This window comes from Myotis yumanensis, unplaced genomic scaffold (genome assembly GCF_028538775.1).
Source record: "Myotis yumanensis isolate MYYU_CA2020_CCGP unplaced genomic scaffold, mMyoYum1.0.hap1 SCAF_4, whole genome shotgun sequence".
Taxonomy (NCBI): domain Eukaryota; kingdom Metazoa; phylum Chordata; class Mammalia; order Chiroptera; family Vespertilionidae; genus Myotis; species Myotis yumanensis.
This window is the reverse complement of record NW_027223755.1, coordinates 105,437,842-105,463,440: the sequence shown is the minus strand read 5'-3', so window position 1 is coordinate 105,463,440 and position 25,599 is coordinate 105,437,842. Positions and strand designations below refer to the sequence as shown.

The window sequence follows — 25,599 nt, the reverse complement described above, 5'->3', positions numbered from 1 at the left end:
TCCTATTCCTTCTCATTAGACGCTAATCCCAAAGCTCAAGCAGCCATCTTTTTTGAAGCCTGATTGTTCATTGAGTTTCCTCAGACAGAGTGTTTGTTAGCAGAAATCCCCATGCCTGGACTATTCACCTGTGCTGAGTCTGTGCTCACATGCTTCACACAGGAAGTCATTCATTCACTACTCCAGGTGTTGCTAATATTTCCATATTTTAGAGGGAGGTTAAGAAAATCTCCCAAAGCTGTGTAGGTGAAGAGTGCAGGGACTGGGATTTGAACCTGTGCCTATTGGCTCCCTAAGGGCACGCTCTCAGCTCCCACAGTCCTCCCAGCTGGGTGCTTGAGGTGCTTGGTCCCCTCGCATGATGAAGATTAAATCCGAATTTCAAACACATTTACAGGATAGGATAATGCCAAAGTCATTTCTTTGTTATTTGATTAAGAGAAGTGTATTGGATAGCTAGGGCTGCTATAACAAAGTACGACAGCCTCGGGGGCTTAAACCTCAGGAATTTATTTCTCACAGTTCAGGAGGCAAGAAGTCTGAGATCAGGGTAAATGGGGGTAGGGGGCGTCTCTTCTTGGGCTTAGCTCTGGGCGTGAAGTTGTCCGTCTTCATGTTCACACCACATTCTCCCTCTATGTGTCTGTGTCCTGATCTCTTCTTATAAGGACGTCAGTTATATCAGATTAGGGTCCACCTAGTGACCTCATTTTAACTTAATTACCTCTTTAAAGATTCTTCCTCCAGACCTGGCTGGTTGCTCGCTCAGTGGTTAGACTTAGATTGTTACAGAGAGTACCTCAGTAAGAAGCACACACACACATTTGAGAAAGGGATTGTGGGTAGCTCGGTCTGGATTAAAAATTCATAAGGGATGATTGCTCAACCCTGGACCAATGAACTTTGCACAGGGGCCGGGATCATCTAAAAATATAACAGGTTCCATGAGAACAGCACAGTTGGGCTCGGCAGGAAGAGAGGTCTTAGAGCCAGGCTAGCATGGAGAGCAGGACTTTCAAATGGTGAGTTTACCCCAAAGGGGCGGGTCCCATGGCTGCCAACCTGAGCTTAACTCCCAGGGGCTGAGAGAGAAGGAGAAGACCCTCAGGAAGGTGCACCAATCTCATCCAGTAGCTATAGGGTGTCCCAAAATTCACGCAAGAAGTAATTTTGATAGAAAACACAGGTTTATGATTGAAAATTGTAAATTTTTTATTGATTCATAAAGTATATAATATAGGCTTATGTATGGAATATCACATCGGGTAAATGGCCTCCAGAGCTTTTCTGGCACATATGCAACGCCATGGTCTTTATTGGTCTTCATTGTCCCTCCTCCTGGGCCATAATTGGTACTTGGTAATGCTTGTCAAATTGAAAGGATTGAAATCAAAGAACATCAGATATTAGAATCTGATTCAATAAACCAAGTAAAATTAGGATTTTATTTTGTTGTTGTTGTTGTTGTTGTTGTTGATGATGCTCACACAAAATTCAAATCTTGCGTGAATTTTGGGACACCCTATATAATACCTCCCCATCATGCTCTGCCTGTGGTTCCTGAGCTGGGAAGAGAAATCCTAAATCCTCAGTCACTAAGTTGTGCCTCCAAATACTGGTCAGCTGAAACAGAACTGCAGCCATGAACCAGAATGTGCCTCGTCTTGTGGAGGAAAGTCCTGCTCCATGACTGACCTATTAGCCATCTGTTCCCGAAGCAGGTGGTGACTGAGAAGTCGGTGCCTGCTTCCTGAGGACTGCTCCGCCATGCAGTGGCTGATGAGGCTCCGGGTCCTTTGGGGCACCCACAAATCCTGCCACGCCTTCCACCCTGCTCCTTGGCACTTGCGCTCCCAGTATTTATCAGTAACTGGTGCCCCGAGATGGAATGACCATGATAGACCTGAGAAATTTAACTTTGCAAGTGATGTCCTGGACTACTGGACTCAAATGGAGAAGGTGAGGAGGCGCCTGTGATGGGGTGAGGATAGGTTGATCTTTCTGGCTTATCTTGCTCCTCAGAGTCTGAAGGGCACAGACCAGATAGAGCCGATACAGGCCGACCTCACCTTACCAGTGTCATGGGAAAAGCTTATGTTTTGGGGTTCAATTCTCAATTCTCACCCTGGCCACTTTGCACTTCACACTCTTTTCCTGCCGAGTGGTTTTATCTGTGAAATGGGGATAATCTCGCTTAAGAAACAAGACAGCAGGTAGTGTATCTGGTACACTAATAATTGTGACCAAATGCAAAGTTCTAACTACAAGGTCAGCAACTTGATGGTAATGTGAATTCTGGCCTTCCACTAATGGGACTGTGAGCCTAACTGGGATTCAGCTCATCAAACTGGGGCTCAACTTCAGGCTGCACTCAGAGGGAGGGGACAGGCCCCCTGCTGGTGCCCCTGCGCACCTGACACCTAGAGCTCAGTCAGCCGTCCCCCTGTGGGGAGAGGAAGGCCACTGCAGGCCTTGCCACCAGCGACTACTTGAGTGTGGCATTGGGATCTGTTCAGAGAAACCAGTCCCTGCAGCCTCTAGAGTTCACAGGTCTCTTCAGAAGAAACCAAGTGCTTGAAACCAAAAGGGGAGCCGTGATGTCTACCCCAGGGGAAGGAGTGGACAACGGGTGGTGTCCCAGCTACTAAGTCCCAGCTGATGATGATCACAGTGTGAAAAGTTACCCAACTTTATCTTTGTACAAAGAGAGAATCCACCTGCAATGCAGTCAGAGAGTTGATGGAATGTTTAAGTTTCCGGTGAATTTAACATATGCATTCACGTGTTAGTGTTCAAGGCTTATATGCCTTTCATGGGGTTTCTTCTCCCTCTTTCATTTTCCTTTCTCTGAGTTTCCATAAGAAATCCTAGGAAAACAGAGCCTTGGTTATGAAGAGCATTTTTATTATCCACACTAGAGACCCGGTGCATGAAAATTAATGCACTGAAGAGGGGGGGGTCCCTCAGCCCGGCCTGCCCCCTCTCACAGTTCGGGAGCCCTCAGGGGTGGAAGGCAACCTGGTGATCAAAGGAAAGCGATGCCCCATCACACCTTTGCTGCTGCCACTGCCGGCAGCACAAGACTCAGCTGGCCCTGGTACCTGAGCCTCCAGCAGCCCTGGGTGGCTGGGGGTCTGAGGGGACTGGGTGCCACCATCTTGTGGCTGTGGGTGCTGACATCTTTGAGGGCAGGGCAGTCAATTAGCACATTCCCTCCTTATTGGCTGTGGGCGCCCCCATCTTTTTGAGGGTGGGACAGTCAATTAGCATATTCCCTCTTTATTACATAGAATCTCCCAGATAAGAAAACTGAGTATCCGGGTTTTACATTACCTACAGAAATTACATACCTAAGTAGAGGAGCAGAATTTGGGTCCAGATTGTCTAATTCTAAAATACATTTTTTTAAACTTGGTCTCATAATCTGAAGATGCCAAATCTTTGCCTTCAGACTATAAATTGACTTCCATTACTGTCCAGACCAAAAATTTGATGGAGACCTTGTGGACCATGAGATGGGCTGGAGAGGGAGGAGGTAGAGAGGAGGAAAGGGGCCCAGCTCTTCATTTTCGCATTTATCTTCATAAAATTCTTATTCATTAGTTCACGCATCCACCTATGGAGATAACCACCAAGTAAATAGGATTCCCCATGAAATACCTGTTCTTGTTGGGTTTTATATCATTGTTATCAGTGACCGTCAATTCCTCCGTATCTCCCACTGTCCCCCCAGCACCCTCATTCCATTAATTTTCATTCTCACAACACTTCTGATCTGTCTGTTTCACTTATCCAATTGCCTTAACTATGATCAGTGTCTCTCTAGGGATGTGGGGTGTCTGACAAGTTTCTCAACAAACATTTGTGGAGTAAATTAATTTGAAACCTGCCTTACAATCCATAGATCTTGGTGCTCCTCCTATTAAAGACTCTGCAGAGGCCACGCCACCTGGATCCAGTCTGCTCCCTGAACCTCCCTCAAAACTTAACAGTCTTGAGTTAGAAATCCAACATTTTTATGTGGCCTCTCCTGATTGTGTGTGTGTGTGTATGTGTGTGTGTGTGTGTGTGTGTGTGTGTGTGTGTGTGTTGGCAAGGAATTCATTATAAAACAAAAGAAAGTGCTTTGTCGCTCTGGCTGGGTAGCTCACTTGGTTAGAGCATCGTCCCAACCCGCCAAGGTTGTGGGTTTGATTTGTGGTCAGGGCCCTCACAAGAATCAACCAATGAGTGCATAAATGAATGGAACAACAACTGTTTCTCTCTCTCACTTCCTCTCTCTTTAAAATGAATCAATAAATAAAAATTTTAAAAAATATGAGGCAAACCTTTTCTTTTTTTTTTAATGTATTTTATTGTTTTTTTACAGAGAGGAAGGGAGAGAGATAGAGAGTTAGAAACATCGATCAGCTGCCTCCTGCACACCTCCCACCGGGGATGTGCCCACAACCCAGGTACATGCCCTTGACCAGAATCGAACCTGGGACCTTTCAGTCCGCAGGCCGACGCTCTATCCACTGAGCCAAACCGGTTTCAGCGAGGCAAACCTTTTCTACCTGCAATAAACTCACATGTGTGGAGGATTTCTTTGTTTTACTGTGACTTGGATATCTTTATTTATCCTCACCCAAGGATATTTTTTCCCATTGATTTTTTAGAGAGAGGGGAAGCAAGTGAGAGGAAGAGGAGAGAGAGAGAGAAACATTGATGTGAGAGAGACACATCCATTGGTTGCCCTGACAGGGTCTGAGAATGAACCTACAACTGAGGTACATGCCCTTGGCTGGAAATCTAACTCCAGACCCTTCAGCCCACAGGCCTAAGTTCTAACAACTGAGCCAAACTTGTCAGGGCTTTATTTTTTTATAATTAAAAATTGTTTTTGGAGGGAGACCAAGATGGCGGCATAGGTAAACACCTGAGATTGCTGCCGCAAACAACCACTTCAAAAATACAACTAAAAGACGGAACGGACATCACCCAGAACCACAGGAAGGCTGGCTGAGGAGAGACTCTTCAACTAGAAGGAAAAACAACAGCATACCGAGGATCAGAGGAGGCGCAGTGTGGAAAATATAAAGGTACCGAGGTGCGCGCGCAAAGCGGGCTGGTGGCTGAGGGCGCGGTTGTCGTTTTCAATCAGGAGGGAGTCTCAGACTCTGAGCTCCAGATCCGGGTGAGTCTCTAGGGACTCAGACTCAAACGGGAGAAGCGGGATTGTCTGGCATCAGTTGAAACGTGAGGGCAGCTTTCTCTCCGAGGTTTGCAGCCGTTGCTGGGGTTCTGAGAAGCAGAGCCTCTGGGAACGGGACTGAGAGCAGCCATAACTGCTCCCTCCGCCCGCCCCGTTGATCCCGCCCTGCCAAGCCCTGCGCAGAGCCATTTGCCGGATCGCCTCAGGTAAAGGCTAGATTAGCACCTCTCCAGAGGACAGAAGTTTTCCCACAGCTGATTCTCACAGCCAGTCGGCCTCGTGGTCAAATCCCTCTAGTATTAACTACAACAATCAAAGCTCAACTAGAACAAGACTGCGCACAAAGACCACAAGGTGGTACACCAAGAAAGCATAAAAAATGCGGAGACAAAAAACATGACAGAAATGGAGGATATAGAGCTAAAAAACGCAATTTTGAGGGCTTGCAATAATGTGCTAGAAGCAGCCAATAAACTTGATGAGAGCCTCACGAAAACTAATGAGACGCTCGATGCTATGATAAAGAACCAACTAGAAATTAAGCATACACGGACTGAAATAAAGAATATTATACAGACACCCAATAGCAGACCAGAGGAGCGCAAGAATCAAGTCAAAAATTTGAAATGCGAAGAAGCAAAAAACACCCCACTGGAAAAGCAAAATGAAAAAAGAATCCGAAAATACGAAGATAGTGTAAGGAGCCTCTGGGACAGCTTCAAGCATACCAACATCCGAATTATAGGGGTGCCAGAAGGTGAGACAGCAAGATATTGAAAATGTATTTGAAGAAATAATGGCAGAAAACTTCCCCCACCTGGTGAAAGAAATGGACTTACAGGTCCAAGAAGCGCAGAGAACCCCAAACAAAAGGAATCCAAAGAGGACCACACCAAGACACATCATCATTAAAATGCCAAGAGCAAAAGACAGAGAGAATCTTAAAAGCAGCAAGAGAAAGAGACTCAATTACCTACAAGGGAGTACCCATACGACTGTCAGCTGATTTCTCAACAGAAACTTTGCAGGCCAGAAGGGAATGGCAAGAAATATTCAAAGTGATGAATAGCAAGAACCTACAACCAAGAGTACTTTATCCAGCAAAGCTATCATTCAGAATTGAAGGTCAGATAAAGAGCTTCACAGATAAGAAAAAGCTAAAGGAGTTCATCACCACTAAACCAGTATTATACGAAATGCTGAACGGTATCCTTTAAGAAGAGGAAGAAGAAAAAGGTAAAGATACAAATTGTGAACAACAAACATGCATCTATCAACAAGTGAATCTAAGAATCAAGTGAATAAATAATCTGATGTACAGAATGAACTGGTGATTATAATGAATCAGGGACATAGAAAGGGAATGGACTGACTATTCTTGGTGGGGAAAGGGGAATGGGAGATTCGGGAAGAGACTGGATAAAAATCGTGCACCTATGGATGAGGACAGTGGGTGGGGAGTGAGGGCGGGGTGGGGTGGGAACTGGGAGGAGGGGAGTTATGGGGGCGGAAAAAAAGAGGAACAAATGTAATCTGAACAATAAAGATTTTAAAAAAAAATCAGCTGCCTCCTGCACACCCCCAACTGGGGATGTGTCCACAACCAAAAAAAAAAATTGTTTTCAATTACAATTGACATACAATGTTATATTCATAAGTTATATAAATGTCTAATCATTAGGTTGTACACCTGAAACTGAGTTCTAGACTATTTCTATCACCCCAAAAGCTTTCTTTGACCTTTCTCAGCCAATCCCCTCCCACTCCCACCCTGAGCCCCAGGCAACCACTGACCTGCTCTTGCACCCTTTTGTGTCTGGTTTCTTTCACTTAGCATAATGTTTTTGTAGATTAGTTGTTTGTTTCTTTCTTTTTTCTTTTTCTTTTTTTTTTCTCTTTCTTTCTTTTGTAAGCCTCACCAGAGGATATTTTTCCCATTAATTTTTTTTAAAGAGATTGGGAGGTGGAGGAAGAAAGGAGAGGGAGAAAGAGAGACAAACATAAACATGTGAGAGACACATCCATGAATTGATATCCAGCTGGGATCGAACCTGCAACCCTGGTACTTGCCCTTAACCAGGAATCGAACACGAAACCCTTTGGAGCAAGGGCAGACACTGTAACCGCACTTGTCAGGGCTGTTCATTTCTTTCTACTGATAAGTTATTTACTCGCTGTCTTATCTTTTTAAACTATTTCTCAATATCTCTTAGTTTCATCTCACCCCTTAAAACTTTAAATTTCAAACCTAGTTTAAGGGTTGTATTTTATCTTCTTGAAAACAGCTTCATGTCAACATCACATTATCAAATTAATCCTTAACACAAAAATACATGACTACTAACGTGATACCTTCTTCAAGGTGCAGGAGTTAGGATCTAACACAGACTGAATTCTGAGCAACAATTGTTTTCTACTTGTTATACCAGCTTTTCCATCATTTTTAAAATCCTGCAGAAATCTTGTGTACTGTACTAGGCTCCCTGTATATAAGCAGTGCACAACTTGTCATCAATACTTTTTAATATTCTTTATCCTGTTGGGCAAGAATTTTTTTCACAGCACTGATTTTTTTAAAGCTGTACGACACACATGTGTATGTGTAGGGAGCGGCTCTAGGGTCAAGCCTCAGGCTGACCTGTGGCAGGGCCACAAACAAGTCCCAGCCTGGGGGGCAGAGCTCTCCTAGCATAATTAAGCCTGACCTTGTAGCCCTCCCTAATTCCTTCCTAAGTAGCTAATGGGCTGTGGGAGGTGCAGCAAGTGTTGCCAAAACAAGAACATTTGTATACATGTTAATCTACCCTTGTTTTAATCAGACTATAAAATAAAGCACCGGTTTGCAGGCTGGGTCTTTTGTGTCCTCATCCAGGCATGGGAGATCCACCAAGCCCCAGCTGTATTCTCTTGTCTGTCTTTTCTTCAATCCTTCACTGCCTCTCCTCAGGTTCACCCTTGACCTTGCTGGAGCAGCACAAATATGCACATATATTAATCTTATCTCAGATGAGATACATTCTTTGGTTCCAATAATCTGAGTTAAAGAATCATTTTTGTGCATTTGTCATGGGGAAATTTCTGGAAAATGTACACTAAACCATTTTCAATGCTAACATTCAGGGAGGAAAAATGTGATGAGAAATTTGAAGAAATCCTTTTGTTTCTGAGAACCTTTTCTACTCATAAGTTTCTGTATTGCCTGAATCCTTGTGGTCTAAGAAAAGGGCCTAAGAAATAATAAGATCTAACTAATATTGAATGAATAAGTGAATAATTATTATTAAATTTGAATTATAATGCAAGTATGTTTTTTATATAAATTGACATATTGTTAGCATTTTATTGCAAAAAAATGATTTTATTAATTCTATAATTTTGTAGACAGTATATAGTTAGATCCTGCCAATCTTTATCTTTGATTGGGAAATTTAGTTCTCTTACATTTAAAGTAATTACTGATGTGGAAGGAAGTACTACTGCCATTTTGTTAATGTTTTCTTGATATAGCTTTTATTTTTGTTCCTCATTTCCTCTTTTACAGGTTTCTTTTGTGTTTGGTAGATTTTTTTTGTAGTGATATGTTTTGATTCTCCTCTCATTTCCTTCTTTGTATATTCTGTGAATTGTGTATATTACATATAATGTCTTAAAGTTATAGAAATCTATTTTAATCTAATAACAACTTACCTTCAATTGCTTATAAAAACCATATTCCTAGATAAATTTGAATAATCCTATCTAATAAAGAGGGAATATACTAATTGACCCTCATGCAGTCACAAAGATGGTGGTGCCCACAGCCAATAAGGAGGGAATATGCTAATTGACTGTTATGCCCTCAAAGATGGCGACGCCCACAGCCACAAGATGGTGGTGCTCAGTCCTCTCAGCCACGCCGGGGCGGCAGGCATGTGGCAAGGCCAGGCCCGCCCCAGGCAGGCCCGGCCACTCCACTCGCCTGCCTCCGGAGTCCCCCAGTCCTCTCAACCCCCCAGCCGCCGAGGGCTGACCCGAGGCACAGGTAAGCCTCAGATGGCAGCTGCCCAGCTGCCCAGGGCCAGTCCTAGGTGCAGGCAAGCCTCGGATGGCGGCTTCCCAGATCATGCCCGAGGCACAGGCAAGCCTCAGATGTCCACTGCCCAGTCATCTAGGGCCGCCCAAGGCTCAGGAAACCAGGGCCGGCCGAGGCTTGCATTGCCAGCAGTGGCAGCAGCACAGGTGTGATGGGGCATCGCCTTCCCCTGATCGATGGGTTGTCTCCCTCCCCTGAGGGCTCCCAGACTGTGAGAAGGGGCAGGCCGGGCTGAGGGACGCCCCCTCCAGTGCATGAATTTTCATGCATTGGGCCTCTAGTAATAATAATAACTTTAAAGACATGTAAAGAAAAGAAAAAAAAGACTTATATCCAAAATATACAAAGGACTCAAACTCAATAATAAAAAAGGAACAACCCACTTAGAAAATTGGCAAAATTGAATCGGCCCCAGTGAGGTCAAGACGGCCCCAGTGAGATTGAAACGGCCCCGGTGAGGTCGGGATGGCCCCGGTGAGGTTGAAATGGCCCCAGTGAGGTCGGCACGGCCCCGGTGAGGTTGAAACGACCCCAGGGAGGTTGGGACGGCCCCGGTGAGGTTGAAACGGCCCCAGTGAGGTCGGGACGGCCCCAGTGAGGTTGAAATGGCCCCAGTGAGGTAGCGACAGCCCCGGTGAGGTTGAAAATGCCCTGGTGAGGTAGCGACAGCCCCGGTGAGGTTGAAACGGCCCCGGTGAGGTCGGGACGGCCCCAGTTAGGTTGAAACAGCCCCAGTGAGGTTGGGACGGCCCCAGTGAGATTGAAATGGCCCCAGTGAGGTTGAAACGGCCCTGGTGAGGCTGAGACCACCCCAGTGACGTTGGGACTGCTCCAGTGAGGTTGGGACAGATAATGGGGACCAGAATAGACTGATGAACAGGGGTAGATGCAGAGGCAGAGCAACATTGAACAGACGGTCAAACTACAGTGGGAAGCCTGAGGAGGGTTTGGGGGGATTCAGAGATCAACCGAAGGACTTATATGCATGCATATAAGATTAACCAATGGATACAAGACACCAGGGGGGTAGGGGCTGGGGGAATGTCAAGGGGGGAAAAAGGAGACATATGTAATACTCTTTGTAATACTTTAAGAAATAAAAATTATTTGTAAAAAAGAAAGGAAAAAAAAGAAAATTGGCAAAAGATTCTGAACAGACATCTCACTTGAGAGTCACACAGACAGCAAACAAGCATACAAAAGATACTCAACATTACTTTTTATTGGGGAATTTATAAATAAATGAATGAATAAATAAATAAATAAATTCCTTTTCAGCTACATCTCACTCCCCACTGAATATTGCAAACAAGTTTCACTCTTTTCCTTCTGTCCCAAAAAGGGGCTGGGAACCTGGCAACACCTCCTCCCAACCCTGGGGCACCACATCAGAGAAGGGGGTGCAAAAGTGAGCACATCCCCAGTGGGGGGCGTGCAGGAGGCAGCTGATCGATGTTTCTCTCTCATCGATGTTCCTAACTCTCTATCCCTCTCCCTTCCTCTCTGTAAAAAATCAATAAAATATGTTTTTTTTAAAAAGTGAACACAAATGTCACATGCCCTACCATTCTAGGTGTGGCTTTAGCTGTTTGGGCATTTGTTGGTTGCTGCAGATCCTTGACTGTTTTAAGAGCCCCAACAAAGCCATTTTAGTCTGTTTACTTGATGTTTCTCTAAAGGAATAGGGGCCTGGACCTTCCCAGTCTGCTTCTTATGAACTTCACCTTTAGAGGCAACTTAATTTTAAAAATTAATTCCACAAAATATTCAGAGCCTAAATAAGCCTCTTCTATTGTGTAGCAATTATAATAATAGTCATATTTATTGAGCACCTACTGTTATGTACACTTTGCTCTTTAAATAACTCATTTAGACTTTACGACCTTCTAGGTGATATTGCCCCCACTTCCCAGATGAGAATGCTGGGGCACACAGAGGAACGCACTGTCTGCATGGAACTAAGACACGTGGGGATGGAGCTTTAAGTCTACAGTTGGAGACATGAAGCTATTCATGGTTTCATATGACTTGGGAGGAGGTGGCTACAGTAGACCATAAGAAGTTGGCTGGATGACACCCTAACTTTTCTTGGCTCTTTAAATGATTTAAAATGAGGTCTCAGATCCTAGCTGGTTTGGCTCAGTGCATAGAGTATCAGCCTATGGACCAAAGGGTCCCAGGTTCAAGTCCGGTCAAGGGCACATGGCTCGATTGCAGGCTCTTCCCTGGCCCGGGCACTGGTCAGGGCCCTACTGCTTATCAATGTGTCTGTGTCCCAATCTCTTCCAATCACATTGATATTTTTCTCGGTCTTTCCCTCTCTCTTCCACACTCTCTAAAAATCAATGGGAAAATATCCTCGAGTGAGGATTAAAAAAGAATAATAATAATAAATAAAATAAAATGGGGTCTCAGTTCCTGAGCTATGCTCACACTGGAATGTGACTGTGACAGTGGATTGGGGAAATAAGAGCCGTTTTCCTGTGAAGCAGGAAGTAACACACGGTGTGTGATCTTGATCAGGAAGGCAAGAGAGGCCCCAACCCAGCCCTGTGGTGGGTGAACAGCCAAGGAGACGAAGTGAAGTGGAGTTTCAGAGAGCTGACAGACTTCACCTGCCGCGCAGCCAACGTCTTCACACAGACCTGTGGCCTGCAGAAGGGAGACCGTCTCGCCTTGATTCTGCCTCGACTGCCTGAGTGGTGGCTGGTGGCCATGGGCTGCATCCGAACAGGTCAGTGACTCAGAGAGACCCGTAGAGATCTTAGGGATGTCCTGGAGCCAACTGGTCCAGGAACACTAGTGTTACAGAAAACCGGAGAAGAACCAAGCAACGCTTACAGAGATGGAGTTACACTTATTATTATTACACGTGGGCCCAGAGGAAAATTACCTCTCAAATTCTGGGCCCTGTCACACAGAAAGTTTTCTGTATTTATACGTTCTTACCCTCTTTGTATCCAAAATATGGGGTTCTGTTCTGGTCCCCTTTGCAAGTTCTTTAAGAGCCCTTATGTGCTGGGGCTTTGAGACCTCGACCAAAGGCTTGGCCTGGTGCCAGCACTGATAACTTCGTCTGGGGAAGGTTTAATGGCCTCTCTGAAATTGGAGTAGTCTTATTTTCCTTATTATTTAAGCCAGCAAGGATTTACAGAAGCCAAAATGCAGGGTTAAAATTTCAAACAGCAGTTTTTATATAAGATGGATGCTTCACTAGTTGCTTCCTCGTCCCTACAGTCTTTCTTCTTCACAGTTTTTCTCTTTCTCAGACTCCCTCACATATTTTTACCCATTATCGCTCACTCTCTCCCTCACACTCACATATGCTCAAATGCAAGGACACACACACACACACTTTCTCTTGCACAGCCTCAGACATTATTACTTTTTTGAAATTCATCAACTGAACATTTTGCCATATTGGAGCCCCCACTGAGTTAGTAAAGGGTCAGTTGCAGACATTGTGACACCCATAAATGCCATGTAAATACCCATAAACCCTGGATCCCAGACATTTCCTTCACCATCACCAGAGCAGGCTTATCAAACAAGAAGGCTGACATTGATACAATATGTGTTACCTGATAGCTACCCATAGCCAACAGTCCCCAATTGCCTTCATCATGTCCCTGACAGCCATTTCTTTCTTTAAGTCCAAAATCCAATTGAGGATCTTGCATTGCATTTACTTGTCATGTCTTCTCCTTCTCCTTTAATCTAGAAGGGCTCTCTAGCCTTTTCTGCATGGCAATGACATTTTTGAAATGTCTAAGCCAGTTGCTTTGCAGGAGGTGCACACAAATTGGTATTTCTGACTCTTGCTTCATGATTATATTCATCTTAAAACATCTTAACAGGAGTGCTGGGGGGACAGTGTTGTGTCTTTGTTGGTGCATCACATGAGGGGTCTCTGCAGTTGTTTTGTCTTCCATCAATGATACTGTTAATCTCAATAGAAGGGTGGTATTCAACTTTGTCAGGGCACCTTTTCTCTTCCTGACTAGTAAGAAGTCTGTGGTGTAACACGTATGAGACTAGTGACTATCCTGCTCCCCCACTGTCTTTCACCCCATGGTTTGAGTATCCCCTGATGATTCTTGACTGAGTTAAATATTATTATGGTGTTTTTATACGAGGACTTTCTGTTTATATCACCCCCTCTACATTTATTAGTTAGCATTCTTATGTAGGAATTTCCCTGTCCCTTTTAATTGCTTATCTATCTATCTATCTATCTATCTATCTAATTTAGAATCAGAACGGGACTCATGGATTTTTTTAATCACTTCAGTTGAATCACATGTTTACACAACAGTCTGTTCATGCTCTTGCTTATATACTCTCTCTTAGTTTCCTCATAAAATAGTGGATTTATCAATCAAAGTCATGTGGAATCAAACATTAATAGCAACAGCAGAGGGAGCATAAAGAAGCCATGTCATTTGTAGAGCTAAGACGTGAGCTGAGCCCTCTGGGATAAGCACAATTGAAGAGGAGTAGAAGCAGAGAAAGGGAATTCCAAGAACGGGCTTAGCACATGCAAAGGCGTAGAGTCAGGAGTTGCCTATGTGAACGGCCATTTTGAAATAGAGAATAGAGGTGTGGGGAGAAAGGTGGAACGTGGGCAGCGTCTTCAGTGTCAGAATGGGGAGCGAGCTGTTTTCCTGGAGAGAGGACACAGGTGTTAGTGAAGAGAAGTGAAGGTGAACGTGGTGGGCAGGCAGGCTAAATGGCCATCTCAGAAGAGATTAAAGAAAATTGAGTTTTTTTAAGGAAAGGAGGGTGGGACTGGAATATCCAAAGGGAAGGGCTGCACAGCCAGGAGCCAAGGGGCTGATGGGCACCGAGGAGCTGCAGTTTCATCCCGATGTGTAGTCACGAGTGGGAATCTCTTGTTGTCAGTGGGTTTGGGGGCTGAGCTGGTGGGCTTGGAATGGGGATGGAGTGCAGGTGTGCGATCAGGAGGCTTCAGGACAGTTCCAGTTCCTTACATGGACTGATTCCTGGTGTCCAGCAAGCATTTCCTGGTCTTTGTTCTCCTGTGGCCGGAAGCTTACAAATGGCTGTCAAGGGTTGTATTGCCTTCTAGTCCTAACAACAGGAAATGCTGGGGGAACATCGATGCCCCGGGGGACTTACCCAGGTAATAACACAGAAGTTCAAGGCAAGGCATTTGGTGGGGAGATTAGAATCCAATAGGTGCACACAGATACTGGAACTAATTGTTGGTGACAGCAGAGGGGAGGGAAGGTAGGAAAGTTCCAGGGACAATGTGGTTAATTTGGATGTGAGGGATGAAGGAAAGCAGGGATTCCCAATGACACAGGGATGAGAGAAGGGGGTGGGAGGAGAAAAGCGGGGGCTGGGATGCAGCTCTTCCTGATGTCAGAGACTCTGTCCTCCTTGCATCTGTGCTCCCAGGTCCCATGCAAACTCTTGCAAAGTAGGACCCACCTGTCTACTGGCTGCACCCATCTAGAGTAGACAGGTTAGGGCAAGCGTTTCAAACATGAATGTGCATGGGATCACTTGGAGGTCCTGTTAAAATGCAGGTTTTGCCCTGCTGCCTTTCTTCAGTGGTTGTGTATTGACCTATGAACCAGGAGGTCATGGTTCAATTCCTGGTTGGGGTACATGCCCAGGTTGCAGACACAATCCCCAGTGTGGGGGTGTGCAGGAGGCAGCTGATCAATGATTCTCTCATCACTGATATTTCTATCTCCCTCTCCCTTCCTCTCTGAAATCAATATGAATATATTTTTTTAAATGCAGGTTCTGATTCGGTAGGTTTGGGGTGTGACTCAGTGGTGCTGGTACTGTGGGTCTTTGCATACCAAGAGGTTATGGGATTTCTATGCAGATAAGCCAGGCCTGAAGCCCATGGTTGTGAAACAGGAAATAAAACAGATAATTACTTTCTCATCCCCAGGTATTATCTTCATACCAGGGACAACCCAGATGAAGGCCAAGGACATTCTCTACCGACTAAAGCAGTCTAATGCCCAGAGCATCGTGACCACAGATGCCCTTGCCCCGGAGGTGGACTCTGTGGCTTCTGAGTGTCCCGCTCTGAAAACCAAGCTCCTGGTGTCTGACCACAGCTGTGAGGGGTGGCTGGACTTCCGATCCCTGATTCAGTGAGTTTCGGGTCTGATGGAGGTGCTCTCTGAGGAACGGTGGGAGAAGGCCCTCCACACCCGAGCGCTGTAGACAGACAGCTGGTGGTAGGAAGCTCACCAGGCCTGGTTCCAGAAACCTCTTCCCATTATGTCCCTGACCTGCTGTGTGACCCTGGGCTACTTCCTGCCCCTCTCTTAGCCAAGGTTGCTTCATCTGTAATATCAGGACATTGCACTTCTCTGCTTCTCTCCCTAAAGTTTGATCACCCCTGGGATGTTAAAGGAGGTGTAATGTCAGAGGATTACTGTGTTTCAAGCTTCTTGTAGGTGGGAACCTAAAAGATTATTCACATCCTATCTAATAAAAGAGAAACATGGTAATTAGCCATACCTCTGCTACCCTTCCCATTGGCTAATCAGGGTGATATGCAAATTAACTGCCAGCCAAGATGGCGGCAGGTAGCCAGCCAGCTTGAAGATAACAGGAGGCTTGTTTGCTTCAGTGATGGAAGAAGACAATGTTCCCCACCTGCAGCTGCCAGCCTCTGAGCTTGCAGTTTGAAACATTGTTACAAATATAGAAGCTAAACAAAACCCCAGAAACCTGCTTTCAGCCAGCCGGGATCTCAGAGCTGGAGTTGAAACAGTGTTTCGATTATAGAACCCAAACAAACCAGATACTTGCTTTCAGCAGCTGAGGCCTCAGAGCTGGAGCCAAGCCTCAGAGCTAAAGCTGGCCAGAATTAAAAACAAAAAGAAAAAAAGGAGCGGTTGGGAGCTTTAGTCACCCGCCAGCCTGAAAACAGCCCTCAGCCCCTCACCCAGACTGGCCAGGCACCCCACTGGGGACCCCCACCCTGAAGGGGGTGTGACCAGCTGCAAACAGCCATCAGCCCCTCACCCAGGCTGGCCAGGCACCCAAGCGGGACCCCCACCCTGATCCAGGACACCCTTCAGGGCAAACCAGCCGGCCGCCTCCCGTGCACCAGGCCTCTATCCTATATAGTAAAAGGGTAATATGTCTCCCAGCACCAGGATCAGCGGAGCCGCGAGGCCTCCCGGCACTGGGATCAGTGTGACAGGGGGCAGCACCCAAACCCCTGATAGCCCTGCGGCTCTGTGTGTGACAGGGGACGGGGCCACAACCTCCCTATCCGCCCTGCTCTGTTTGTGACAGGGGAAGGCGCCCCAACCCCCTGATCAGCCCTGCTCTGTGCCTGAGAGGGGGGAGCTCCCCAACCCTCTGATCACCCTGCCACTCTGTGTGTGACAGGGTGCGGTGCCCCAACCCCCTGATCGGCCCTGCTCTATGTGTGACAGGGTGTGGCACCCCAACCCCCCCTCCACGGGCCCTGCTCTGTGTGTGACGGGGTAGAGCCATAACCTCCCCATCGGCCCTGCCCTGAGTGTGACAGGGTGCGGCACCCCAACCCCCTGATCCGCCCTGCTCTTTGTGTGACAGGGGGCGGTGCCCCAACTCCCCTATCGGCCCTACTCTGTGAGTGACAGGGGGGAGCTCCCCAACCCTCTGATGGGCCCTGCTCTGTGCGTGACAGGGGGTGGCGCCGCAACCTCCCCATCGACCCTGCCTTGAGTGTGACAGGGGGTGGTGCCCCAACCCCCCAATCGGCCCTACCCTGAGCATGACTGAGGGTGGCATCGCAACCTCCCAATCCGCCCTGCTCTGTGCATGACAGGGGGTGGCGCCCCAACTCCCCAATCAGCCCTGCTCTGAGCCTGACCAGGGGCTGCACCTAGGGATTGGGCCTGCCCTCTGCCACCCGGGAGCAGGCCTAAGCCAGCAGGTGGTTATCTCCTGAGGGGTCCCAGACTGCGAGAGGGCACAGGCCAGGCTGAGGGACCCCCTCCCCCCCCGAGTGCACAAAATTTTGTGCACTGGGCCTCTAGTATAAATATAAATACACTAGAGGCCCGTTGCAGGAAGACTCCTGCAAGAATAGAGATTCCTGCAACTGGAGCGAAGCAGAGAAGGGCTTCGATCCCGCTCCTAGCTGCTGCGGCTGGGTTTCCCTCCCGCTCCCAACCCACTCCTGCTGGGTTTGCCCTCCCGCTCCCAGCCATTGCAGCTGGGTTTGCCCTCCCGCTCCCACCCGCTCCTGCTGGGTTTGCCCTCCCGCTCCCACCCGCTCCTGCTGGGTTTCCCCTCCCGCTCCCAGCTGCTCCTGCTGGGTTTGCCCTCCGGCTCCCACCCGCTCCTGCTGGGTTTCCCCTCCCACTCCGAGCTGCTCCTGCTGGGTTTGCCCTCCCGCTCCCACCCGCTCCTGCTGGGTTTCCCCTCCCGCTCCGAGCTGCTCCTGCTGGGTTTGCCCTCCCGCTCCCAGCCGCTCCTGCTGGGTTTGCCCTCCCACTTCCAGCAGCTCCTGCTGGGTTTCCCCTCCCTCTCCCAGCGGATCCTGCTGGGTTTCCCCTCCCTCTCCCAGCCACTGCAGCTGGGTTTCCCCTTCCGCTCCCAGCCATTGCAGCTGGGTTTGCCCTCCCACTCCCACCCGCTCCTGCTGGGTTTGCCCTCCCGCTTCCATCCACTCCTGCTGGGTTTCCCCTCCCGCTCCCACCCGTTCCTGCTGGGTTTCCCCTTCCGCTCCCAGCCATTGCAGCTGGGTTTGCCCTCCAGCCTCACACGTCCACAGTCTTGGCTCTGTTCCTGTCTCCACCACCTCTACTTTGCTCCCTTCTGTAGCGCTTCGCTTCCATTTTGTCTTCAGTCTTCGCTCCCAGCCGGTATATGCAAATTAACCGCCATTTTGTTGGTGGTTAATCTGCATATCATGCTGATTAGCCCATGGGAGGCGTATCAAAGGTACGGTCAATTACCGTGTTTGTCTATTATTAGATAGGATATATATGAACTAGGGGCCCGATGCATAAAATTCGTACAAGAGTAGGCCTTCCTCCCTGTGGCTGCTGGCACCAGCTTCCCTCTGGCACCTGGGACCTGGGCTTCCCCACAGCCCCCGCTTCATCCGGAAGGTCGTACAAAAGGACATCCAGTCTAATTAGCATATTATGATTTTGTTATTATAGATAAGTTGAATGAGAGGTTAAAATAGATCTTGAAGGTGAAAGTTGAGTCTGCAAGAAAAAAATGAGGCTGTGACTGGCAGAGGGTTTTGGGGGCAAACATCACCCAGGTTCTGGGTTCCCTTAGAAAGTTAGAAACATGACAGGAGGTCAGAAAGACCCTCCAGCTCCAATCCTTTAATTCTTTGAGCCTTCAGAATATCCAAAGGGATATTTTACACTGTCGACCTAAGAAAATTCCACACCTGTAGAAAATTTTTATGAGTTTATTTGAGCCAAACTGACTACATATGCTGGGGAGCAAGACCTCAAATGCTCCAGAGAAAAAGAGTTTTGTAGGAAGGGCGTGTTATCCTACCTGCACAGGAACAATGGACAGGCTTGCTTAAGGCAAAGATAAGCCTTTCACCAGAGAAGTTATGTGTCAGGGGCCTGACTCCCCGCCATGCCCTGTCGGGTCAGGAATTTATAATCAGATCATCTGTGAGGTTAGTTCCACTGAGCCCCCTTTTCACCTACAGCTCAAACCTTTCTGGGTTTCTTTTCTTTGTCTCTTTTGTTTTTCAGAGGTAACATTGGTTTATAACATATAAGTTGCACTGGGTTTGTTTTCTTGAAGTAACCCTTCTGTTTTTAAAGTAAAATGTTATTCAACCCAAAAAGGCAAACACAGTGAAGTCACACCTTCTGGTGGACTCTAAGGTCCGAGAGTTGGGCTCTCCCTCCAGGGAGCAGGCCCTCACCGTCCCCTGGCGCTACCTTTGCCTTTCTCTCTCCTCAACTCCAAGGGCCTTTCTTCTGCCCCAAACTTGTTTCCTGAGCCAGTGCAGCCCAGCTGGCTCACTTCTACTACCTCTGTGGTTTTCTAGATAAACTTCCTTTTATAATTTGAGTAAATAAATAAAGTCAGAGAGTTAAAAAAAAAACTTAAATAAATAATACTGTTGTCCGGCCCACATGGCCAGTGGCTGAGTGTTGACCTATGAATCAGGAAGTCGAGGTTCCATTCCTAGTCAGGGCACATGCCCAGGTTGCAGTCTCGAGCCAAGGTGGGTGGTGGGGGGCATGTGGGAGGCTGCCAATCAATGATTCTCTCTCATCATTGATGTTTCTAACCTCTACCTCTTCCTTCCTCTCAGAAATCAATAAAACGTATTTTAAAAAATAATACTGTTGAAAAATTCCTTAAATTGCTCAGAGTCAGGATGGTACCATTTCTCAGCAAGAGCCAGTGTTCCCTCCAGCATTTGGATGGTTTGAAATTCATTTGAATAACACAGGAAGCTCACAAACCCAATCATCGCAAGCCCGGGAGTCTGAGTGTAGAAGCTCCCAGGAATCAAGGCCCACTGATTCTTTTTTCTTTCACTCTCACTCTCCCTTGCTTTCTCCACTCCTCCCCACTGCTCCCCACCCCTTATCACCAAGGTTATGGAGTGAACTTCCTGCAAAGTTAGTTTGTGTGAAAAAAAAGCTTAGCAGTGTGAGTAAGAGGACAGTCTATGCATCACACTGGGTTTGAACCCTGGCTCTGCCAATTGCTGGCTGTATGTCTTCAGGCAAGTTACCTAACCTCTCTGAGCCCCAGTTTCCTCATCCACAAAGGGAGCATGAGAAGTTGGGGATAGGCACCTCTTAGGATTGCTCTGAAGATTAAATGAGCTCTTATTTGTAAGTCATTTAGAGCATTTTCAGAAACAGGAAGTTCTATTTCAATGTTTGTTAAATTATAAAATAATTGGCAGTGTTTCCCCATTTTTTAAATGAAGAAATGTCAGTCTTCTTACCCAAGTCACCCATAAACTCTGTTTGATTCTTCAGACCTGGAGACCAGTTTTTCCTCCAGTGTTGCAAAATCCCAGCTTCTGCACTGGCCAGGAACTCAGTTGGTTAGAGTGCTAAGGTTGTGGGTTGTATCCCTGGTCAGGGCACATACAAGAATCCACCAATGAATGAATAAATAAGTGGAACAGTAAATCCATGTTTCTCTCTGTGTGTGTCTGTCTGTCTCTTTCTCCTTCTCTCTCCCTTCCTCTCTCTAAAATCTATACAAGCGAACCAGGTTTCTGACTTTGAGCCTCATGTTGTGTCTTTTGCTGGCCCTGAGGGTGGAGCCAGGAAACTTGACTTCTCTCCTTTTGTGTTCAATCCCTTTGTAGATCAGCATCCCCAGATCACACCTGTATTAAATCAAAGACCACGGACCCAATGGTCATCTTCTTTACCAGTGGCACCACCGGCTTCCCCAAGATGGCAAAACACAGCCATGGACTTGCCTTGCGACACTCCTTCCCTTCATGGTAGGAAAGAGGGCAGCAACTTAGAGGCTGCATCACAGACTGGGGCAAGGGGTGTGTGGGGTGTGTGTGTGTGTGTGTGTGTGTGTGTGTGTGTGGTGTGTGTGTGTGTGGTGTGTGTGTGTTCGTGTGTGTGTGTGTGTGTGTGTGTGAGTGTGTGTGCTGGGAAAGGTGCTCTAAGTAGAACCGAGTCCATCCTGCTTCTCCCTTCTGCTCTCTCTGGTTCAGACCACTGAGGGTCTCCGAGGCGAAGGTCTGGACTTCTAAGTGTGTGTTCACAGAAGCCTCCCAATGACAAGGGGGTCCTGCCTGAGCACCTTCACAGGTGTGGAGGGAACGTGGGTGCAGGCAGCAGGCATTCTGCAAGCTGCACAAATGACAAGCCATGTGTCGTTGTCACTGGTTCCAGGTATGGTGGGAGGAGGACAGAAAGTTCTAGCTATGTGAACTGTACAGATACAGAGGTGGAGTTTACCAGTCATGAGCCATTAGAGGGAAGTAATACCTGGAACCAAGCCACTGCCTTTAACCTAAAATAAATAATTGTAGAGGCTGAAGACATAGCCTTAGGTTAACCATGTAATCAATTTTAAACTAAACATCTTTTCCCTCCTACTTCCTCCTCCCCAACTAGTAATATTCAGACCAAACCAAGTTCTGTGGGGAAGTATGGGCCTTGGTTGGCAAGTCTGTAAGGAGGATTCTCCAAAAGATCGGGGGCATCTGGGGGGACCTTCCCAAAGGAGGCAGCCCCTACCTTGACCTTTCCAAAAAAGTCCGATCTCCTGGGTGTTTTGTTGGAATCTCTATGTTTAGTCTTTAAGACCCGACCTTGAAGAAGCCTTTTACCCTGCTGATTGTATCTAGAGGTTAAATTTAGTTCAAGCTGTTGTTACAATAAAAGGCTAACAGGGAAGGTAATCGGGGCTGTTTGGGTTCCTAAAGCCAAACAAGACCCTTAGTCTTCTCTCTCACAGAAACGTGTGTCAAAGTAATCTGTCCATCCATCTCCCAGGGTCTGCTGGTCAGCCCTGGCAAAGTTCTATGTATTTTGTACCTTATAAAGCAGAGCAAGGGGCAGAGAAGGTGTCTTTTGGACACTGGGTATCTGTGCTAATGATATTACTTGATCAACAAAACCTTGGAGGAATGGGGGTGGAAAGAAGGGGAGAGTTTTCTGTGAGGTCAGAATAACACAAGCAAAGACACAAAGATATAAAAGGTAGTGTTCATAGCCCAGCTGGCGTGGATCAGTGATTGAGCATTGGCCTATGAACCAGGAGGTGATGGCTCAATGCCAGATCAGGGCATGTGCCCAGGTTTCGAGATCCATCCCTGGAGTAGGGCATGCAGGAGGCAGTCAATCAATGATTCTCTTCACCATTGATGTTTCTATCTCTCTTTCCCTGTCTCTTCCTCTCTGAAATCAATAAAAAAATATTTTTAAAAAGTAGCACTCATAGAACTACAGAGATTTGAGAAGAGCTGCTGCTGCAGGTGTCCGGGCACAGATGGGAGGAGCTGAGAAAGTGAGTGGGGCCCAGAACACACAGGGTCGTGGGGACTTTGGTGCAGAGATTGAGCTTATTGGGAAAACACTGGACGGCATTGAAAGGTTGTTAACAAGGGAGAGACCTAATCCAATTTGTATTTTGAAAAGATCACTGTGGCTGCAGGGTGGAGAATGGCTTGGAAAAAGAATAGATTTAGAAAGACCTGTTAGAGGGTCTTAGAATAATTTAGGCGCAAGATGGTGGTGGCCTGGACAAAGTGCTGGGGACGCGAAGGAAGTTAAGAAGGCTGAGATTTTAGGAGCCAGAATGGGAGGGTGTGCTGGCTAATGTGGGAGGGAGGAGGGGCTGGAGAGTCAAGGTGGACTCCCAGGTTTGGAGCTTGCACAGTAATGACAGTCACTGAAACACAGAGAGCCCTGGAGAAGAATGAGTCCCAGGAGGCAGGAGAGATTAGGATGCCCTGGGTGTGAGATGCCCAAGAGACGTCCCAGAAGAGATGCTCCGTGGGCAGTTGGGTCTGAAGCTCAGAACAGAAGGCCCCAGCTTGTAATTTCCTGTGGGTGTGCCACAGCCCTCAGAGAGATGGGAACAGGGAGTGTGAATGGCTCTCCAGGCGCCTCCCTACTAATAGAAGAGCTCTTCAAAGCCATAGCTCCTCATGGGTGAGTTGAGTTTTTCCAAAGGAGTTGCACACACAGAGGTCCCTCAGAAACAGTAAGAGTAGGGTGGAGAAATGCTTCAGACCTAGCTGAGTAGCCACTGGATTCAATTTTCCATCTACCAGCTTTTTCTGTTATTTTAATTTTTTTGTTAATCCTCACCGGAGGATATCCACCACCACCACCCCCCATTGATTATTATTATTTTTTATTATTTTTTTAATGAATGACAGTGCAGGACTGAACTTGCACATTTTAAAATTATATTTAACTAGAGGCCCGGTGCATGAAATTTGTGCACGGGGTCGGGGAGGTATCCCTCAGCTCAGCCTGCACCCTCTCCAATCTGGGACCCCTCGGAGGATGTCCCACTGCCGGGATCAGGCCTAAACCGGCAGTCAGACATCCCTCTCACAATCCGGGACGGTTGGCTCCTAACCACTTGCCTGCCTGCCAGCCTGATCCCTAACTGCTCTCCCCTGCCAGGCTGAACGCCCTAACTACTCTCCCCTGTCACCTGATTCTCTTAAATGCTCTCCCCTGAGAGCCTGATCACCTATAACCCCCTCAGCCTTGGCCCCACCACCATGGCTTTGTTCAGAAGGACTTCTGGCCTAATTAGCATATTACCCTTTTATTAGTATAGATTGGTTTCAGAGAGGAAAGGAGAGGGAAAAAGAGATAGAAATATCAATGATTGGAGATTGTGCCCACAACTTGGGCATGTGCCTTGACCAGGAATGCAGCTGTGGTTATAAAGCTGAGGCCACTGTATTTTGGAGTCAGCAGGAAATTACTGCAGCTGAAGGCCTCTGATGTCCTGTGGTGCCTGTCAGATCCAGGCTGGATTGTGGCTTCCGTGGGGACCCTGTTTGAACCATGGACAGCAGGGTCTACAGTCTTCATCCACCATCTGCCCCAGTTTGACCCTAAGGTCATTGTGGAGGTAAGAGGACTAATCTCTCAGTGTTAACAAACTCCTGGAGAAACCCATGCTTCAGGCTCAAAAGCTGGCCCCTGCTAAGAATAGTGTGTGTAACAAAGAAGCCCATTAGGGTGATAGAACCTGGGCTCTGGGTGTCTCAAATGTGAGGCTCTGAATCAGTCAGTGAGACTCCCAGAATACACATTTTGAGAAATTAAAGCAACCAGGACAATCTCAGGTCTCCTAGCTCCTCCAGGGCTGGGTAGCTGGTGTGCGTGTGTGTGATTTTATTGAAGTGTTTAAAACCAGAGCCCTTGGAATAGGATGGTTCTAGTTCCTTTTCACACCTTTAACATTTGTTAGTGGTAACCTTACCTCTCTGAGCTCAGTCTCCTCACCTGTAAGATGGGAGTTTTAATAATTACTACCTCATAAAATTGTTGGGAATAATGAGATAATACAGGCAAAATATATAAAGTGCTTAGCCCTGAGGGCTGCACCTGAAAACACTCAGGAACTGGTAGCAGTTGCTGTTATTGTCATGAGCACATCATGAACAAATGTGCTCTCCTAGAAGGGAGATCAGAATTAAAAGGGTAATAATTTAAAAAAATAGAGTTACCACCACCAACAACAAAAGAATGGTAATAATTGGCCAGTATTTTTCATCTTAACCATAAAAATAAAATTTTTCTCTGCTTACTTTGTAGACACTCTTTAAATACCCCATCACCCAGTACTTTGCTGCGCCCTCTGTATATCGAATGATTCTGCAGCAGAATTTTGGCAGGTATGTAGACGTGGCCTGTTGTGTTCACAATCTTTGGGTAGGATTTTAAGGATTCTATTTCACTGTGGTCTTGTTGTTGTTGGGGAACAGGCTCTTCCACGGGGTTGGGAGGAAAGAATTGTAAGGATTGATGTGCAGTGTGGTTTATTTGTTAGGTAACATCAATAGAGTTCTCCTCCCGGCTTCCCAATGCCCATCTCTCTGGGCCCTGCCCTGGAAAAAGTCCAGTCTCCTCTTCAACAGCCAACACAAAGGCCAATGCCCGGAGTTTCTGCTTCATGATCCTTTGGGCCTGGAAGTCTCTCCCCCAGCCCAGGTGGCCTCCAGACCTGCATGGTCCTTTGCTCCTGGGCGGGAGGGGACAGGAACAAATTGGGCCAGTGGGGTCCCAGGCAAGAGAGACAGCATTACTCCCCGGGTCTCAACCAGGAGCTTTTTCAAAACAACCGACTAACTTCCCAAGATTCCAGGTGCACGCACTGGGCCCACCCCTGGCCAACGATCTTTTCCCAGGTTAGACTGACAGCCTCTGTGGTCCCACACCTCCCCCTGTGCCATTTTGACTTCACTGGGCAGTTCCTAACTTCCCCCTCCGCCTCCCACACACAATCCCAACCCAGAGGGAAGGAAGGGTGTTAATCCCCTTGGGGGGACTGTGCTGCCATTTCTTGGGTGTGAAACTGGAGCTTCCTGGTGAAGCAAACAGGCCTCTGCTTCCAGCTGCCTGTGCTCAACACTGTCAGCCTGTCCCCTGGCTCTGTTTCTTTCAATCACCAGCCAAGAATGGTAACAGTCTGACTGTTCTAACTCTGGTTCTTTGAGGACAGTGAGAGCTGGTGTGTGTGTGTGGGGGTGTGTGTGTGTGTGTGTGTGTGTGAAATGCTGGTGGCGATAATATCAGCCAGTCTAATTAGTTAATTAAGCAGGACTCAGATCCAAATGAAACAGTGAGTCTTGCATCATTGTGGCCTTTTTTCCTCTTTTATCCTT

General features: G+C 47.1%; 1 protein-coding gene across 2 annotated transcripts in view; it reads left to right on the top strand.

The window, feature by feature from the left end:
- Nucleotides 1-943: 943 nt before the first annotated feature.
- LOC139009266 (acyl-coenzyme A synthetase ACSM1, mitochondrial-like) overlaps nt 944-25,599 on the top strand; it is a 36,021-nt gene continuing 11,365 nt past the window's right edge. The window contains exons 1-7 of one of the 2 annotated variants that reach the window (XM_070413462.1): nt 944-1,022; nt 1,719-1,959; nt 11,790-12,000; nt 15,196-15,403; nt 20,584-20,724; nt 23,681-23,840; nt 24,530-24,609. In XM_070413462.1, the coding sequence (XP_070269563.1) occupies nt 1,768-1,959; nt 11,790-12,000; nt 15,196-15,403; nt 20,584-20,724; nt 23,681-23,840; nt 24,530-24,609 (992 nt within the window). In that variant the 5' untranslated portion in view covers nt 944-1,022; nt 1,719-1,767. The remainder of the gene's footprint in view (nt 1,023-1,718; nt 1,960-11,789; nt 12,001-15,195; nt 15,404-20,583; nt 20,725-23,680; nt 23,841-24,529; nt 24,610-25,599) is intronic. The other variant, XM_070413463.1, reaches the window with a different exon arrangement.